The sequence below is a fragment of the Oryzias latipes genome, chromosome 24 (genome assembly GCF_002234675.1).
Source record: "Oryzias latipes chromosome 24, ASM223467v1".
Lineage (NCBI taxonomy): Eukaryota > Metazoa > Chordata > Actinopteri > Beloniformes > Adrianichthyidae > Oryzias > Oryzias latipes.
In genome coordinates, this window is record NC_019882.2 from 18,935,606 (window position 1) to 18,954,445 (window position 18,840).

Consider the following 18,840-nt stretch of genomic DNA (forward strand, 5'->3'; position numbering starts at 1 on the left):
TACACACATGCCACTCCAACGCTGCTCCATTTGCCCCCCTGTCTTGGCAGCAATCTGTAAGTTTGGTTTTCTCTGTGTTTGCAGTCTCCAGGCTTTTTGCTCCGGAACTCAAACGGTTCCCACAGCGTCTGCTGTCATGTATGTATTATATATTCTTGTCTGTGTTCAGCGGTATCACCCTGGAACGAACCTCTCAAGGCTGCATCAGAATCATTATGGCAAAGAAAACTGGAGTTTTTACAGAAAACTCTTTGAAAAATAATTTGTCTTTGTCAGTGATGAGCAGTAATGGGATTAACTCTTTAAGTTACAGTAACACAGTAGTGAAAAACATTAAATATGATTTTAGACCATTTTTTAAATGTATTTCAGGTCCAGTATAGCACGCAATCGCAAAAACATCTGTAGCTCCTTTGAGCTTTTTTTAAAAAAAATTCATTTGGTCTTAAATTACTAAACTAAATTACAGTTAAAATTAGTCTCTCCTCAAACAAAAATTTACTAGAAAAAAAATATAAGTGAAACAAAAATGTGAAATGAAATATAATTGTTTGCATAAGTATTCACCCCTTTTAAATGTAATGGTCTAATTCAATAGAAGTCCATCCAATTAGTCCCAATAATGAAAACTGAAAACTGAGGGGTGTGGGTGTGTCCTAAGTGACTGAGTTATGAAACACCAGTCTATGAAGGGTCCAGATACTGGTGGAGCGGTCCTCCTGGCTACAACTTCACCATGAAGACGGAGGAACACTCCAAGCAATGGTTGTTAAAAGGTACAAGTCATTTCCAAGGCATTGAACATCCCCAGGAGTTCAGTGAAAGCAATCATCAAGAAATGGAAGGAATGTGGCACATGTGTGAATCTGCCTAGATCAGGCTGCCCTCAAAAAGTACCTGCACCTGTGCAAGTCTTTGTTTTCCTCGTCTGAGCTGGAATCCCCATCAAAACTGCACGACTGGATAGCTCCAACACTGCTCGCCGCTGATGTTAGGTTGGGGATTTGAGGGGCTGTAAGGTAGCAGAAGAGAGTGTAAACATGGGCAACCGAAAGGGAGGCAGGACTCAGAGGGACTTACTAATGAGGTCCTGCCGCCCTGCAGAAACTATGTCTTAAAAACTGTTAAAAACGTGAACTAAAATAGAATAGAGTAGCTCTTTAATAATCCCTAAGGAAATTTAAAGTATAATTTTTAATTTTTTATAATTTTTTGAAATTTAAATAGTTTAAAGGATGATCGAAGTAGAACTTTTATTTTGTTCTTTCCAGCTGTTGTAGATCAGGTCCAGTAGCTTTTAGCTGCTTTTAAGTAGTAAAGTAGTTTTTGTTTTCCTGAAGCACACAGTCCTCAAGGTCTAAAATCCATGACTCTTTCTGTATTTTTTAAAGCAAAATGCCTCAAATTGTTGTTTTTGTGGAGCAAAGTTGTAATATATATATATATATATATATATATATATATATATATATATATATATATATATATATATATATATATATATATATATATATATATATATATATATATATATATATATATATATATATATATATATATATATATATAAAAAATATATAGTTCTCCAGCTGTGGTTTGTGTGCTTCTACCAAAAATCCCTGTTTTATTTCAGTCATCACAATTACATCATATCACCTTTCATCTAAATATGATATATTTTGATGGTACATTTGTCAGCTAGGATTTAAATAGCAATGAGTTTAAGTTTCACAACACAATTAATAGTGTGAAAACAGAATTTAAAATAAACTCACAAGCTTATTTTATTGCAATTTAAAAACACAACATGTTCTCTGCTAATTTCAACAGAGCTCTGGTAACTAGGTAAATTCTCCTTTGTGGGCTCAATTAAGTTCTATACGTTTCTATTCTTAGCCTGAATGCGTATATTGTTGTCCTGAAAGAAAACACTTCAATTGCTAGTTTCATATCAATTCTCTTAGTCATCTAAAATATATTTTTTTTTCGAATTCTCAACTTTAAGCTGCAGTTCCATCTTTGACCACTAGGTCGCACTCGAACCCCATTTAAGGACAGAACTAGATTGTTTTTCTGCTGAAATTGTCTCAGAAAAAGACCTTACAGTATTAAAAAATGACCCATAACATTATTCTAAAACTTTTGGACATTTCCAATGAATTTTAGCTTAATCTTCTCCAGCTCTTTAATTGAGTTGCAGAAACTTCCTCCTATAATAGTGTGAATTGCAGCCGTTAATTTAGAAATTTTCGGTGTTTCATTTTATAAATTGTAGATTTGCACAGATTTCAGGATGTTATTAATACTCTGTATGAAATGACAAAAGTGTGACAGCAACTGTTGGGATGTTTCAGAGGAGAAAAGGCCTTGAGTGTTTCTGGGATCAGGGCTGAAGAGGAGGAGGTTTTAAAGGAGAGACGCAGGGAAGATGAGTTGGAGGAGGAGGAGTGTCATGGGGTTTCTCGCTTCAGAGGAGGAAAGAGTGGAGAGATGGGGGCTTAGAAGTTGGCAGAGGCTGGTATCCGTGACTGTGGGGCTCAGTCAGCGGGAGTTATAGTCCCACTGAGACGTCAGACTGCCTAATTCACCTGCACAGGTTCATCAGTATTCATGCATGCATTTCTGGATTGAAGAAGTAAATTTGAGTGTGTTTTCCAAATCTAAAGTATCATGAGAAAATTTTCCCTGATCCATAAAGACTGATAACTCGGCAGCGCACCGTTATGCGCTCGATAATCTGTGCATAATGCACCCCTCATCCATCACATTAGGCTCTACTGTTGTCAAGGATTTCATCTATTTATGTCAGTTTGTCCATTCACAATCAAATGTATTGATCCAATTCTTCTTTTTTGGCCCTGGGTTTGGGTGCTGCTGCATCAAATGAATGTTTATCATGCGAGCATGACCAGAGAAGCGGCAGCGCTCTCTGTTTGTGTGCATGCACAGCACAGATTCTGTTTGTGCTGATTTGTCGGTGCTTGTGCTCTCCTGTGAGATGCAGAAACCATCAAAGAGCCAATTAAGAGGGCTGCTTTCCTTCATACACGTCTATCTGTTAAATCTTCGCTCATGCATACACTTTTGATAAATCAGACTGGGTTTCTGGAAAACAAACGTACAAAGGGCCACTTTTCCAAATGCCAGAAATTAGAAGGGTTTTTAAGAAAATAGTGCTTTTGGTGCTTTTAACATGGCATTTTTCTGATGAAGGAGGACAAATACACAGAAAATTAAGATTAAAATTGCATTTCTAAGGTATTTCTTTTTTCAAATTGTTGTGAATCAGGAGCAGATGAAAAGATGTCACATGGGTGGCACACAGTCTTCCTGCTCCTCTCCATTCTGATGAATCCACCTGCAGACTATTAGATCCATGAACATCTTTGTTTTCCCTGTCTGAGCTGGAATCTGCTAAACTGTCCGACGGAATAGCTCCAGTATTGCTCACCGTTTTTGTTGCACTGCTGATGTTAGCTTGAGGGTTTGAGGGGCTGTAAGCTAGCGGGAGAGAGTGTAAACAGATGGATGATGGGAAATGGGGCAGGCTCACTCCGCAGTAACAGTCCCGCCGACAACTCAGAGGGGAATTTCTAATAAATTCTGCAGAAACTATGGACGACAGAGTTTTAGGGCCACGGTGAGAGAAAAATTCTGGAGGATAATTTTGTTTTAGTTCCTCACTTAAAGGGAAAAAAAGTCGAAATGTCGAGAATAAAGTCAAAATAAAGCAATTTTACTTTTTTTTTGGGTGGCCCTAAGACTCTCGTAACTACGTCCTAGAAAAGGTCTCAGTTTTTTTTTATTTTGACTAAAGACAGCATCATCATCATTAAAAGACCACTGGGAACACTTTGACTTTAAATTGTTTTCTTAACATAGCAATTGGAAAAGATAAAAATTATACCAGACTGGATTAACATAACCTTTAGCAAAAGTTGTTTTTTAAAATGTACTACAAGCATTCTCAGTCTATACTAAAACAGAGGCAGGATACTTGAAGCTTAATTTTTATACACATTGGTTCAATTTAGTCTAATGAAGTATTCTGGTAGTATAGTTCCTACGCTACAAGTACACTGTCTATAGCTATTCTTTTTCTGTTATGGTTGCATGCACAACTAAACATAAGTGTATTTTAAATAAGATAAAATAAGTTTTCATCGAGTGTGCAATCTAACGTTAATGCTAGAGGCTAATTATATGACTGTGTTTACAAGCACAAGACACGATATTTTCATCCGATCTTAAATACAAAAAATACGTTTAAGAAATGCTAATTTATGTCGGCATGTCGGCATATGGAATGTGTTGACTGTATTGGTAAAGATTGTTCCTGCAGTATCAGTCAGCATTTCTAATTTAAATCAAAGCCTTGCTTTATATTGGATTAAAATAATTGGGCCAAATTTTTCAGAAAAGCATGGGATCCACAAGAAAATACCAGATATTAGAAGATATATATTTATAATACACAGGTACTGTACTATAATAGTATTGTGAATGTACCCCTCAAGTTTAAAGACTGCAGTTTGTGCATAAACAGTCCATATTGTTGAGACTGGAGCAAATAGACATTGAGCATTTTTGTAACAATTGTGTGGACGGCCGCCATCTTTACACGTGGCCGCCACCATTTTAGATTTTTTGGCGTAAAAGCTAACACGCTTTTCTGAAAGAGGGGATCCTAAGCCAAATGAGGTGTTCGTACCACAAATGTGTGAAATATCAGGCCTTATTATGTTAGGCTGTGTGACATCGTTGGCCGTAGACGACAAATGACTCAAAAGATGCTGAGGCAACATGGAGATTCCTGCTGCCTGACGGCTTATTTCAAAATGATTTAGACAACTGAAACGCGTTACTTAAGCCGTTAGTTTATTTTCTTTAGCTAAGGCTAACACGAGTTTATACTGCCATCTAGTGTTGAGTCATGTTCATATTTAGCAATACAAGCATAAATGCAAGAAAACCGTCACTTGACCTCCACCTGGTTCAGCTTTTAGTGCAAAAAGAATTGCAAACCTGAAACTCTTCAGGATGTGGGCTATTTATTTTCTCTGTAGTAAGCAGTCTTGCTGCTCTGCAGAAAAGCTTCACTTCAAAAACTGGTTAACCCCCTCCTGGGGGAGACGCTGCACAGAGGATGTGTGTGACAGCAGAGCAAACAATCCCAGCAAGACTGGGAATATTCTGGTATCCTGCACCTGTGTCACTTCCTTCCTTTACATCTGTCTTTACCACCATTACCGACCCACCTGAGGGCAGCGTTTGCACTGATCCGGGGTGACAAACCGGTGCAGGCGTCACTGTAAATGCATCCTGTCTGATTATGCATGTTTGTGTCGCGCGCTGGATGTGACCTCCTTTCAGAAACGACTGGAATATTAAAGAGTCAACAGAACCCGTGGAGTCCTGATGGAGGCGCCGGCAGGCAGCTGCTCCTCTCTCTGTTTTATCATTAGGGTTCTTCTTTTTTTTGGGGTTGTTTTTTTAAATGTAAACAAACAGAGAAGCTGACAGAAGTCGCTCGAACTGCACACAGACTCCTGAACACAAAGGAGGCGTTTGAACTTCCCCTCCAAACATGAGAGGGGAACTCTGGCTTTTCATAATGTGGATAATTCCCTCTCACCGGCTTTGATCCGCTCTCCGTCTTTTGTCTCTCCTCATATATATATATATATATATACACACACATGTGTATGTTCACATATGGAGCGTGAACGTGTGTGTGCATGTGTGTGTGGTATGCCACGGAGCCAGGAATAAACACAACCGTCTTTATTGAACACCAGAATTTTAGAAGGATTTAACATATATATAGTCGAAAGCCTACAAGAAAAGTAATTTAAATATTTATATATATCTTTACAAATGTTCATGAGTCGGTTTCGCAATCTGGGGGGGCGAGGGTGTACAAAGATAGACATGCACAGGGAGGGGGGGTGTAACCATAATGTTACCTTTTACAAAAATGGCTGCGTTGGACCCATTTGTCTCCATTTTCTCTCAACGACCAAAAAAAACATTTTCCTTTTCATTCAGGATGGAAACAAAAAAATCATAAAAAAGGTAGAAATATGCCAGCTTGTTTTTGTTTGCTTGTTGTTTAATAGAAAAATGACTCAGAAGTCAGTTTGTGGTTTGTCCCCCCCCTGTCTGGAGGGGTCAGGGTGATTGGAAACATCCAAATGTTGCATGGTACGGTGGCCCAGAAGGTCAAATCACATCAACGAATCACTTAATGCCGAAACATATTAAACAACAATTAAAAAGGCTAAACAAAGAATTAAAAAGAATGACAACAGATTTTAGAAATCAAAACTAAATTCCAGAAACCAAAATGTAATTCCAAAAAAACAAAATAGACAAAAAAATAAGACAATTCTAAAAGACAAAATACAATCCGAATAAACAAAACACATTTCTAGAAAAAGGAAAAAAATAAAAGAACTGAAAAAGGTAGGAAAGGGACATCACTGATTGGATGATGACATTTGAGTTTTGAAGAAGAGGAAAAGCAGAAGAACGTTGATGAACTGTGGTAAAGAGTTGATCAGTCACTGAACTTTAGAAATGAAGATATTCCCAAGTAACTTCCCGTTGAAAATGAAAACAAATATCTCATCAGTAACTTCCCATAATTCCATCATACCTTTTTTGGTTTAATATTTTTTTTTGTTTTTTAACATTTCATTTCAATGTCTGCAAAATCTTTTTCTGAAATGTTTCCTTTTTTTGTGTCATTTTTTTGTCATTTATTTCTTTTTTTTCCAGAACTTGATTAGTTTTTTGGGAATTTTGGTCTCGATTTTGTTTAGATTTCCAAAATGTGATGTTTTTGTATTATTTGTTTGGCTTTTTTAATTTTTAAATTGTGATCTTTAATAAGTTTTTGCATTGAGTGATTTGCTGCTGTGATTTGACCCTCAGGGCCACCGTAGCACGTCGACGTGAGTTAGAGGACAGCCAAAGACCTTCGTCATCAGATGGAAGGATGCTCGCACACACGCTCACATTCCTAAATGCGGCGCTCCAAGGCACGGGGACCAGCCGGGCGGGGGTTTCCGTGAGGGGCCTGGGGCAGGGGGGTTTCGGAGGGCGGGGCTACTCAGTCTTTTCCGATTTCCCGTCTTTGCTCTGCGACTCGGCCGTTTTCCGCAGCTGCTGTGACTTTTCCGAACTGTTGCTGATCTGCTGGTCGTTGGCGGTTTTCCCGTTCGAGTTCTTGTCCAGGTAGTTGAGCATCTCGCTCAGGACCGTCTGGAAGGTGCTGAGGGCGGCGCAGACCGCCGGTGTGCCAAAGCCGTGGGTGATCAGGCTGTACGGGGGGGGGCAGACGATCATTAACACAAATATTCCATATACTTTTGGCATCTTCACATTTTTGGTTTCTTGTTGTGAAATGAAGCCAAAGTTGATCAACCGAGTGTTTTCATCATCGATTGTATAACAGAACTGGACTGAGCGATGTCATCCAGAGAAAATAGGTCACTTCCAGCTCCAACCAAACAAAGTCGATTCAGTTTTTCAATATTCAGTTCCGTTTTTTTTTTCCCAATACGGATGCCGCCACGTTGGAGCCAGACGACGTCAGTAAGCAGTGATTGGTGCAAGTTGGTCTGAGTTAACGTTTCTATGGCAACCACTCCTGCCAATCAGGAGTGAGCTTATTGGAAGACCACACCCCTATCACTGAAATGAAATCTGTCAGTGAAACATTTCAACCAATCAACACTAGATCACTTAGTTTTATTGAGACATCTGATTGGTGGGTCAGTTTATAGCTTCAATAACTTGCACTAAAGGAAAAAATATTATGCAAAAATGAGGATTACCAACAAGGTGTTAAAAAAAAGGCATCAGAGCAAGAACGGTTGTTCTGACAAATAGAGTGACGGCTGTTCATTTCTCTATAGAAGTCTATGGGATTCTGGCTTCTTGGAGCCAGCGGGTACTTCCTGTTTCAGTCCAGTTCTTATATACAGTCAATGGTTCCCACATCCATTGATTTGGTAGAAATTTAGAAGAGTAACCTTAAAATCCCATTTTAACTGTAAAACCTGCAAATTGATCTTAAACCTGAGGCCGTTTATAATACATTTCTGCAAATGAGAACAGAATGTAATAGAATAAAACTTTGTAAATAACACTAAAAATATGCTTAAAATAATTAGTAATGAATGTAATTAAATGATTCATCTTTTGTGCAGACAGATAGTATTGGACAGATTTGGCTGTTGCAACAGAGGGTTCTGGATCTTCTAACACACTGGGTTTGTATTTGTATAAACCCGCTTTTGTAATTTAGGCTAGGCATTAAAGGATTCATTAAATGAGGTCACTTCCCCTGTCATGTATGCCAAAGCGGCATGAAACTGAAAAACAGTGATGTGATTGTACGGCGTGTCACCTGAAGTGAGTGAGGTGTCTCTGGATGTCCAGGTCCAGGATGGGGGTGGGTCTAGAGGAGCCCAGAGGAGAGCGGTCTTGGCTCAGCAAGTCCTGGAACTCCTTACAGATTTGCCTGTTAAACAGAAGGGGGAGTTGGAATGGGGGGGGGGGAGTTGCCATCTGTCTCCACAGAGGAAAACAGAGCCAACTCCACACTCCCGTCCTCGCTCTCATGCAAAACCAAAAACTTCTGCAGAACTTTGCGTCTCCTCACTTTGTTGCCAGCACCATTTTCTTGCGCGCGCTCGTCTCTTTGGGCTCGCTGTGCTGCCTCGCCAAATGTTCCCCCACCGCCTTGCTGGGAAACTCTGTCTCGCAGGTGTAGCCGAAGTCCCTCGCCAGGTGGAGCGCCTCACCTGAGCAGCAAACGGGGGCTCATTAGAGGCGTGAGGCAGGTTCCATATCCTTCTGCGATAAAGAAAGAGACCCACCTTCCACCAGGGAGGTGAGGAGCGTGACGTTGGCCGCTTTCCGTCGTCCTGCCGGCAGGTTGAGGCCTAAGCGGTCCAGTTTTTCACGAAGACACCTGCCGCCATTCTTGGACTTGGCTCTGCAGGGCGGACAGAAGGAGAGTTTAGTCTTTCTGTGAAAACAATCCTGGTTTTTGCATCTTTAATGTGTCCACGAGCAGTTTCAATTCTTCCATTTTGAGTCTGGTTGAAAAAGAGTGGGGGGGGGGGGTCTCTAACCATATTCTCCCCCACCCCCCACCCCCTCCTGCTCTTTCTCTCTGCCTCATCAATAATCCAGAGCTGGCAACCCTTGCTTTCCTCCGTTCCTCTGATCCCCCCTGCTCTGGCCTGCTCTCGCCTCCCTCTGGCTCCCAGGACATGGCGGCGTGAGCAACGACCTCTCTCGCCCACCGACCTCTTTGTGAGGCTCAGCAGCCAGATGCATCCTTTTCCCAACTTTTCCTGTCTGATTCCTGCTTTTTTTCCGAGCCGCTTCTGCCAGCGGTCGCAGTGGATCCATGATTTATGAGAGGAAATCTAAGAGTCAGACTAGCAACCGTCTGCGATTCTGTGAAGCAGATGAGCTCGGAAGCTGGCGAAGCAGCTTCTTCTGGAGGCTCGCTCCGTCTTACCTGCGCAGGATGCCCCCCAGTAGGGAGGCGTTGAGGCACTCTGGCGGCGACAGTCGTCTCTTCACCTCGGCGATGGTGACTTTGTACTTTGAGGTGGAGCTGAGCAGGGAGAGGCGGCCTGGCACAGAGCAGAACAGGTCTGTGGGGTTGACTACGCACGTCCCCCCTGAGGACACAGGAAGAGTGGACAAAGTCCACCGAGACATGACTCCATTTGCTGCAGAACAATGTGAGGGCTGAGCAGCTTTAAGTTATGCAAGATGGATGAAAAACACCTGCAGAGAGCTGGATGTGCGTAGAAATGACATAAGTTCATTTTAAAAATGTAAACAGAGAAAAAATACATAAGATAGTTGTAAAAGCTGAAAAAAAGTGAGCGAAAAATGGAAATATTCACTGTTAAGATCTAAAATCACCACCTTCAGACCCAACTGAATTGGAAAAAAAGAAATAATTATTGTCTGAAAAGAAAAAAACTTTTAATAAAACTGAAATTTATATATTTTTTAAACTCTGACATTTAGTGGCATTTGAAAGACTTTGTGGTTTCATACCAATGATAAAATGTGTAAAAAAATGTAGTTTTATTTGTGACATCAGCAGCATTTGGCATCTGTTGCTTAGAAAGAAGAACTCCTGGGTTGTGATTTGTAAAGGTGTACATTGTTTTTTGCTGATGAGAAAATGAACAGAAAAAAGCAAATAAAAAAAATGTTTTTGTTTTTTTCAAAACAGATACATACTGGAGATGGTCTGATTTGGAAATTCTCATAAAGCAGCTTTGGAAGATTTTTCCGTGTAGAAAATGTCATTAAATAACAGCAAATATTCGGAAGAAAAGCTTTTTGTTTCAGTCAGATGGTTCTTTATCCATTATTCAGTTCATAATTAATAGTAGACACCACCTGAAATTGGTACTAAAGGGGTTTAATGAAGTTTCTTTTTGACCATAAATAAATCTTTTGGTTCTAATTTTTGGTTGATTTTTTCCTAGAAGAGCAAAAAAAAGATGCAGAAAATTATTATTTTCGTGTGTTTAATTAAAAAAAAGTTACTTTTACGCGAATAAAAGGGTTGAAATCGATATTATTCTTTGCTTTAATCAATATGTATGCCGTAATGTAGCTTACATATTTGCAAATGATCGAAAAAAACGACTTATTTGTGATCTTCTTCGCCTTCCGGGTTCAGCAGCTGAACTGAGGCCTGCCGGACTCGAACCGGTCAAAACTGTCTGTCAGGGCGCGCGCGCGTGAGTTCACGTCATATTAATTCCCTCCTAAAAAATGTTTTGATTCAAAGTAGTTTGTATTTTATGTTGCCGAGGGCGATCCGAAAAGAGCTGCTGCCGGTCTGCAGTCAGTGAGCGGAGCGCGCGGGCCCAGAGGCGATAACGGTATTTAAGTAACGGGAGAGTAGCCTCGGGCGGCGGCGCGAGCCGGATCACACGCGCCTTTTACGAGTTTACCACGGAAATTAAAGAAAAGGGGACGAGAGCCAAACTCTTTCTATTTTAACAAAAAATGTTTACGCCTACTATATTTAAGGGGGAAAAGGAGACAGCGAGCGAGCATGCGCAGTGGGGTGGAAAATGATTAAAAACACAGACGAATCCTCATAAAAGCGCAATTCTTGAGTGGATTTCTTTTGAGAAAAAAAGGGGGTTACGTGAATATTCATGGCGCCAGTCAGAAAGAACAACATTAATATGATCTCGGCTGAATCCCCCGCTCCTCATTTCCATATCAAAGCGTCCGCCCGAGGCGAGAGAAGCTATCGATACGGGAGCGCGAGGTAAAGCAAAGATTATTGGTTGTGATGGTTGCAGCGGCTGAGCTCAGGGCCAAATGCGGCGCGCCGTTAACCGAAAGTGATGGCGGAGGGATTCCCGCGTCAATCCGAGAGAAAAGCCCCGACACCCCAGCAGAGCTGATAAAACATTCAAGCGGAGACGCAGCTCTGCACAGTCCAGGGCGGAAGGAGACGGCTTTGATGCGCGAAAGTGCACCTGCGCTCACGCGGACACTGATTAGGCGTTTCAGATGTGCGCCATTGGGCTGGATACCATCAATAAATGCACAGCTGAACTAAACAGGAGCACTAATGTGATCACATTCAAACTTTTACAGTTTAAACATCCCATTATGTATGGAAGACAGGAAGTGACTTGGGCCGAAACATCAACAGTTATTGCCTAAATGACCCTTTACCACCAGACATGTCGCTGGCAACACCTAAAGAACACGTGCTCTTTGACCTATGGCGACTCCTCCACAGTTTCGAGTAGATCAGCTGGCTTTTCATCCTTTGCACTGAAACATTTTGCAGATGTAAACAGCAGAATCAGCCGATCCGTGTGGATGCGTAAACTCCTTACTAAAGTGTTGCATATCGGTGAAAAAGAACTGCAGAATCTGCTAGAATAACGTCAATTGCGTAAACAGTTTAAGAGTAACAGACGACAGAATGTTAGATTTCTCTAATTACATAAATGGCGGAACAGGTACAGTAGATGCGTTAAAGTGCGTTAATTGGGTGGGTGTTGCCACATAAAGTCTAAATCTATAATGTTATGTTCTGCACAGGTTAACTAAAAAGAGATTTTAAAAAAACACATTTTACTTAATGTTAACACCTTAATGTGACAACACTGCCCCCTAGTGGAACGTGACCAGCTTTAAAATCAGGCAAACTGTTTAAAAAGGTAAAAACTGTGATATGAATGCATAAAAAAATTGATCAGATACATGTCTGCATTTTCCTAACAAATTATTTTAATTATTTGCATGAATTGAGTAGGCAGGGCTATTGCACATCTGAATCCTAAGATTTAGCAAAAGCAATTCATTAAAAAAATTAAACTAGGTTTTTGTATTAATGAGCTGCTAAAAATTACACTTATCAACTTAAGAGAAAAACGTTTAAAAAGAAAAACAAACAATTGGTATAAGTCTTATAGGGCAAAACAAGATGCAACCAATCACTTCCCTACAATCAGAATAGCCCCGCCCACCAAATTAGCATACAAGGAAATGGGCGATCCGAATGACTACTACAGAAATACTTTATATTTTGTTTGTTTGCTTTTTGAAAAAGATGTTTGGATATAATTAATGCACTTTTAGACAATTTTTTTTAAAGAAAGTCCTCAATGCTCATCAAAAAACAGAAATACAAACCGGCATATTTACGTGTGCTGTCAAACACGGAGCTTCTCTGCCCGCCAAGTCAGGTTAAGATAGTGGCGATATTTCTACACGAACGCCGTGACTTTGTTGACATTTTAATTGTAAGGCGCGAGCGCTGAGTGACAGTCAGGTGCGCGCGCGGCGGGTTGCGCTGCCGCCGCGCGCTGACAGCAGACAAGAGAGGAGCGTGTTTGTCTGTCTGCTCGCTGTCTTGTCGTGTCGGCCTCCGGTGCCGCCGCAGACAGCGGGAGAGACAGGATATGAAAGAGTAAAGAGGGGGCTCTTACCTCTCCTGATGACGCCCCCTTGGCCGTTCAGCACGAGCCCGCACTGCGCCTCCACGGAGCCCTGCGGAGACACGCGCTCATTAGGAGGAGCCGGGGGTTAGGCTAGCTGCGGGGCCTCACGTGCCGCTCAGCCCTGCGCAGCCGCAACGGAGCCGCTAATTCCGTTATTAAAGAGCTAATCCCAAACGTGATAACCCTTAAGAAACCGTTTACAACGAAACACCCGAAAAGTCTTCATAGTTGACTATAGTGCCGATAATAAAAAGATAGGCTGCAATTAGCAATGTATTCTGGGTAAATTCCATATTAGCGATTATTTTTATTCTTGTTATTTATTTATTTATTTTTACAAAAAAACATTTTTCATGCTAAGAAAAACACAAGAAATGACACATTACAATTTTATAGTGAAACCTTCAGATAGTATTTAGCAGGTCTGGGTACAAATAAAGAGAGAAAATAAACACGTTTCTTTTTATTTAAATAAACCTTCCTGAACACTTTATTAGAACTCCCACAACAACCCCTCTAAAAATATGTGAATTTATAAAGCTTTCATGATATATTGATTGAATATGGATATACGTTGTTATGATTCAATAAAAATACTGAAACACTGAATTTTAAAGTTATAATAGAGTTCAAAGTTTTACAGCCTATAATGAAATATAAATATAAGGGGAATTTCAAGATTTAGCAGTAAACAAAAGGTTTTGTCATATTTCCAAAAATGGGAAAAAATACAATAGAATCACAGGAAATACATCTAAATCATTCCATTTAGCTTTAAATTTTATTTATTGATAAATTATTGTGTTTTTACATTAAAATTTTGATAGAAGAAAAAATCTGATGAAAATCCAACACTGAAATTTGAAATTTTACATTGTGTGTACATTTTTTTTTTTTTTAGATATTATTGAATCTTAACTGTAAATTTTAATCACAATATCTTTTAATGACTATTCTTTGGGCATTTGTAGTTTCAAACATTAAAAATAGAAATAAAAGTATAACCTGAAAACCTTTAGAGATTGTTTTCATGAATGTTTATTCATATATTCTTTATAAAAGTTTACTTTCACAGTGAGCTTGTATGGAAGACGAATCTATAGTTTTGGATCTGATAGCATGTAAAAAAAATGTGCCAGAATTTTACACAAGTCCACAGTATTAAAAACAGTCAATTGATGAATGTAAAGAAACAAATAATGTTTTTTTTTATTCATTCTCTAATTTCATATCCAGACTGTGTCCAAAGGCTGTTAAAAAAATCTGGTTCACGAAAATTGAGCTAAATAAAAAAGATGCATTAACTATTTGATTGGGGGAAAAAAAGGAAATTAATCCAACTTAATAAAGTCCATGCTTTTCTGCAGAGGTGGGGGTTTGGGGGATCACTTCCGTGTAGAACTGCAGCTCTTGCATGTGTGGAAACCTGTTAGCATTTGCTGCAGATCAGGCTGCTATCAAAGATGTCATCAAGACAGGAGAACATGCGCTTTTTATTCAGTCAAAAAAAAACACACTTAATTCTCCCCCCCCCCCCCAGCAAAGAGGCCTGGAGATCCCCTGATTCTATTAAACTCAAATGGAGGTGGGGGGAGCAGGGATCTTGTTGGAGCTCCTTCTTAACCAGCTCCTGCTCTCTTCCTTTTCTTCAGCTGCGAAACTAAAGTGATTATAAAATCAATATACAAAGCGAGGAGGTCCTGCGTGGATCCGCGCCGCGACTGAGGAGAAAGGTGTGGCAGCTGCTTTTGTTCGCGCGTGGAAATCTCTTTAACGCGCTCAAACACGCGACCGGGGCTCCACGAGACCGCATCTGTTCCATCCGCCCAGGTTCACGAGCTCTGCTCTGCTTTCTTATTTCCCAATCAAAGGTCAAACCTGCGCTCTTTTATGCCCCGAAAAGCTTAAATGTCGGGCTTTTGCCACAAAACTCTACTATTTTATTTCTTCCAAGAAAACCTCAAATCAGACACACATTATATAAATATGCATACATAAATATATTCGATTTTACTTGTCCAAATGATTTAAAAAAGATTGTTTTATGTTACATGTTAGAAGGAGTTGTCGTGCGCCAGGACGCGTTCACGTTCCTCAATCTGCTCCAGGAAAACAGTTAACGCAGCTCAATACAAAGCGTCAAAGTGTTAAACAGTCTTTAAGCAGCTTGCTCTTGACAGAATAAAAGCATGCAAAGTTGATTGACGTTAAGTCGCTAATTGGATAAACTACGGTGCTTTGTGGCGCTCGAGCCAGCCATTGTGCGCCGAGCCCCGATCCGTTAATCCGCTCTTTACCGGAGAAAAGGAGCAAGCAGCGGCTTTTCTTCGGCTTTTCTCTGCTCCGGCAGACAGCCGGACGGGCACAAACACGCGCTCAGGAACCGTGTGAAGCTTTTTTATTTACTCCATTCTTTTTTTTTTTAACATGGAAAGGGAATTATGTAAAAATATGGGTCACGTGCACTTGTGGATGGGTTTAACAAAAGGCTGGTATAGACTGCCAGTCAATTAACCTTTCAGAGATGGGCCCTGCGTTTGGATTTAGCCTGTTTGGTCACGTTTGAGCCAAATGATCCCAAAATCCAGGAAAATTGAGCTTTCAGTGATGCTGTTTGCTCAATGATTTCAATTTTTAAAATACTTTGTAGCGAATAAAGTTTATGAATATTAAGGCCACCCAATTAAATACCAACATGTAAACATAAACATATTTATTCCCCCCCCCCTTGTTTTGCATTTATTCTTTTCTGTATTTATTTTGTCAACATGCATTCATCAGGGGCTATAGCGTCACTGAAAAAAGGGATTGTTGAGGAATTTTGTCTTCATCCCTAAACTTGTGCTTTAAATCAGAAACTTTGCTGCAAAGTTGTTGTTTTTCCCCGTCAAATTGCCATTGATCTCTTTCCTTTTCCTGCAGCCACTAGAGGCCACAGTTGAGCCATTTCGAGGAGCTAGCATTAGGCAAATTTAGTTAAAAATGGACACGATGAGGAGATCTGCTCCCCACAGAGGCACCTCAGATGCTTCACATGTTTACACACATTTTATTTAATAAACCAACTACTAGAATTATATTTTATTGAGTAAATCAATATTTATATATTTTTTTGAATTGTATTTTCTTCTACTTCTCTATTTTCCTAACTATTTTGTTAGGAGTTTTTTGTTTTTACTTTATTAACAAATAGGTAACATACATTAAATACGAACAATAACCATGTAATCAACATTACCTCGAAGATCAATCAACAATGCCAACCAAAACATATTAACATAGAAAATAAAGAATAAAGGAAATAATATTTTTAATAATAATAATATATTTAGAGTATTTAAAATTTCTGTTTAACTTTTGATCTAATTATTAGGCCACAATTTCAATTCTACAACAATTACAAGGTTTTGTTGTAATACAAATCTAAATATAGCATACTTGTGGATATAAGTCTATTTGAATTAACTTCATTAAAAATAATACATTTACAACAGGTTTGTCAGGGTTTAAAAAAACATACCTTATTTGTAGACAAAATGATTTCATTTTTTTATTATTTTTAAATACTAATGATGCACATTTATTTAACTTAATACTATAGCATAATCCAGCAATTTATACAATGTATTTTTTAGTGTCAATTGTAATTTAATTTCAATATTTATTTTATTGTTGCCCACTAATTTAGCCAAATATAAACAGTGACAAATGAATATTAATAAATATAATACTTTGGAAATAACCACATTGATTAAAATCGGATTAAATTATATTTTTTAACTAAAACTAAATTTATGTATATTTGCTTGATTTTTTTTTTCTGTCCCTCGTAGCTCCCCGTAGAAAAAGAGCAGCGGTACCTGCAGGTCGTCCGCCGCGGGCGGAGGGAGGCCGAGGCCGGCGGCGGGCAGCAGCCTCTGGTCCGGGTGGTGCATCCCGACGCCGTAGGCCTGCGAGCCGTGTGACGTCATCAGCGATAAATCATGGCGCCGGTAAGCGTCGAGGCAGCCCAGCTCGCGCCGCTGCTGCTCGTCCAGGCACGAGGACTTGAGGGCCGAGCGCGCGCTGTGCAGGTTGATGAAGTCCGCGGGCTCGCCGTGGTGGATCTGCTGGTAGTACTGGCCCGAGTGCAGCGAGTTGAGGCCATAGGCCTCAGGGCCCACGGCAGGGTGGGAGTGCTGGAACTCGTAGTGGAAGGACTGGTGGTGCAGCGGCGTGTACTGGTGGTTCGCCGAGAAGTAGGGCGAGGCGAACTCCGTTCCCGCCGGCGCTGGGTAGGTGAGCGGCGAGGAGGAGGAGTAAGCGACCGAGGAGTTGGCCACGGACTCCAGACAGCCGAGCTGCATGAGCCGGTAGCTGTTTGATCCGTCGTGACGTATCTGCAAGAAAACGGCGAACCTGTCAGCCTCCCGAACCTCCCGAACTAAACTCACTTTTCCCCCCCGGCTTCCTTTCATCACCTGGAGCAGACCTCGCGCGCGGGGATTTAGAGGAACCGCATCTTCTTTATTTGTCAAGCTTTTTTCTACATTTTAATCAAATGTTCCCCCGAAAAAAAATCAGAAATAAAAACCTAAAAACTGACAATAGATCTTACCTCTGCGTCGTGGACAAGTCCAGGGAAGGTCGCTGACATTGTGCTTTCTCCCCCCCAAAAAATCCCTTTTTATTTCCTCTCCTATATAGCGAGGCCGGCTGAGTGAGAATAACAGCAAAAATAAAAAAGTCTTCAAATGTCCCCCCCCCAGAAAAAAACCCCAGTAAAAATAGCCAAAGTCCCTCCTCTCGCGCTCTTGGAAGCGGCGGAAAGCTGGCTCCCTCTGCACGGACGGGGCTGGCGCGCGGATTTTGTACTTGCAGGGGTATTTCTCGGCTGATGTCGTAGGTCCCTTGGTAATATGGAAGTTTTGAAAATGAAGCATCAGCAGCAGCGCGGAATGGGAGGACAATAGACGGAGCGGAACGTCCCCAGGAGACCCGGAATAAATATTGGATCTGCGGCTTAATAAGGAGCCCGGCGCCTGCTTCCAAAGCGTCCTGCGCGCGGCGTTTTCTGGACATTTTTGACGCTTTTCTCCCCACTGCTCGCTCCCGATGCGTGAATTCACGGGTGGATCGCGTGGTGTTTGTGTTGTTGTTTTTGTTTTTCTTCCCCACCCCCCACTATTTTTCTTTTTTTAATTACAATTGTAAGTTTGAATTTCATCTGATTTTCAGAAAAACCTGCGTGTTTGCGCGTTTTCCTGCTCCGCGTGCGTAAAGGTGGAATTTGGAGAGATTTTACATAAAGGGGTGGGAGGATTTTACTTCCACGCAGTCTGCAGGCGGGCTTTTTTATTTTTCTTATTGTTTTCGGGGAGTTTTGATAAATTGAAACATTTTTAACAAAAAAATATTTAAAAGAGATGTTTTTAAAACAAAGAACAGATAAAAAAATGAGAATTTTTGTTTTCATTTTTCTCTTGTGAAAATACATTTTTTTTCTTCCTAAGGGGGGGGGGGTCTTATTTTTTTTCATAGACTTTCTGCATTATGAGTGAACCGTGTGGTCTGAATAATTGTGATTATATATCTCCAGTCTGTTTTCACCTGCCTAACTCACCTTTGCACGTGCCCTTCGAGGGGAGGATCTCACAGCTGGATTTAAAGGGGAAAAAAATTCTGTTTTTTTTTTTGTTTCTTCTTTTTTTGTTCACATGTTTTACAAACTTATGCTTTTAATCTGATAAAACAGAAAACTTTCAAAATAAAAATAAAATTGTAAAAACAAAAAAAACGGAGGAGCAAAGATGGTAAAAATCCACGCACCCAC

General features: G+C 40.4%; 1 protein-coding gene across 1 annotated transcript; it reads right to left on the reverse strand.

Annotated features, from left to right (window-relative positions):
* Positions 1-6,414: 6,414 nt before the first annotated feature.
* Positions 6,415-18,374, reverse strand: tfap2d (transcription factor AP-2 delta). The gene is made up of 8 exons (XM_023953242.1): positions 17,626-18,374; positions 16,889-17,407; positions 13,017-13,077; positions 9,542-9,707; positions 8,889-9,007; positions 8,672-8,813; positions 8,417-8,530; positions 6,415-7,324 (listed from the first exon to the last, which is right to left on the reverse strand). The coding sequence occupies exons 1-8, from the start codon at positions 17,662-17,664 to the stop codon at positions 7,111-7,113; spliced, it is 1,374 nt and encodes a 457-aa protein (XP_023809010.1). The 5' UTR covers positions 17,665-18,374; the 3' UTR covers positions 6,415-7,110.
* Between the last annotated feature and the right edge of the window lie 466 nt (positions 18,375-18,840).

Excerpts from the sequence above, each read along its gene's own strand:
- tfap2d (XM_023953242.1), bottom strand. The coding sequence starts at position 17,664 with ATGTCAGCGACCTTCCCTGGACTTGTCCACGACGCAGAG. Across the intron at positions 17,408-17,625 it reads GACTTGTCCACGACGCAGAG|ATACGTCACGACGGATCAAA; the intron begins GTAAGATCTATT and ends GTTTTCTTGCAG. Across the intron at positions 13,078-16,888 it reads CCGCGGCGGACGACCTGCAG|GGCTCCGTGGAGGCGCAGTG; the intron begins GTACCGCTGCTC and ends GTGTCTCCGCAG.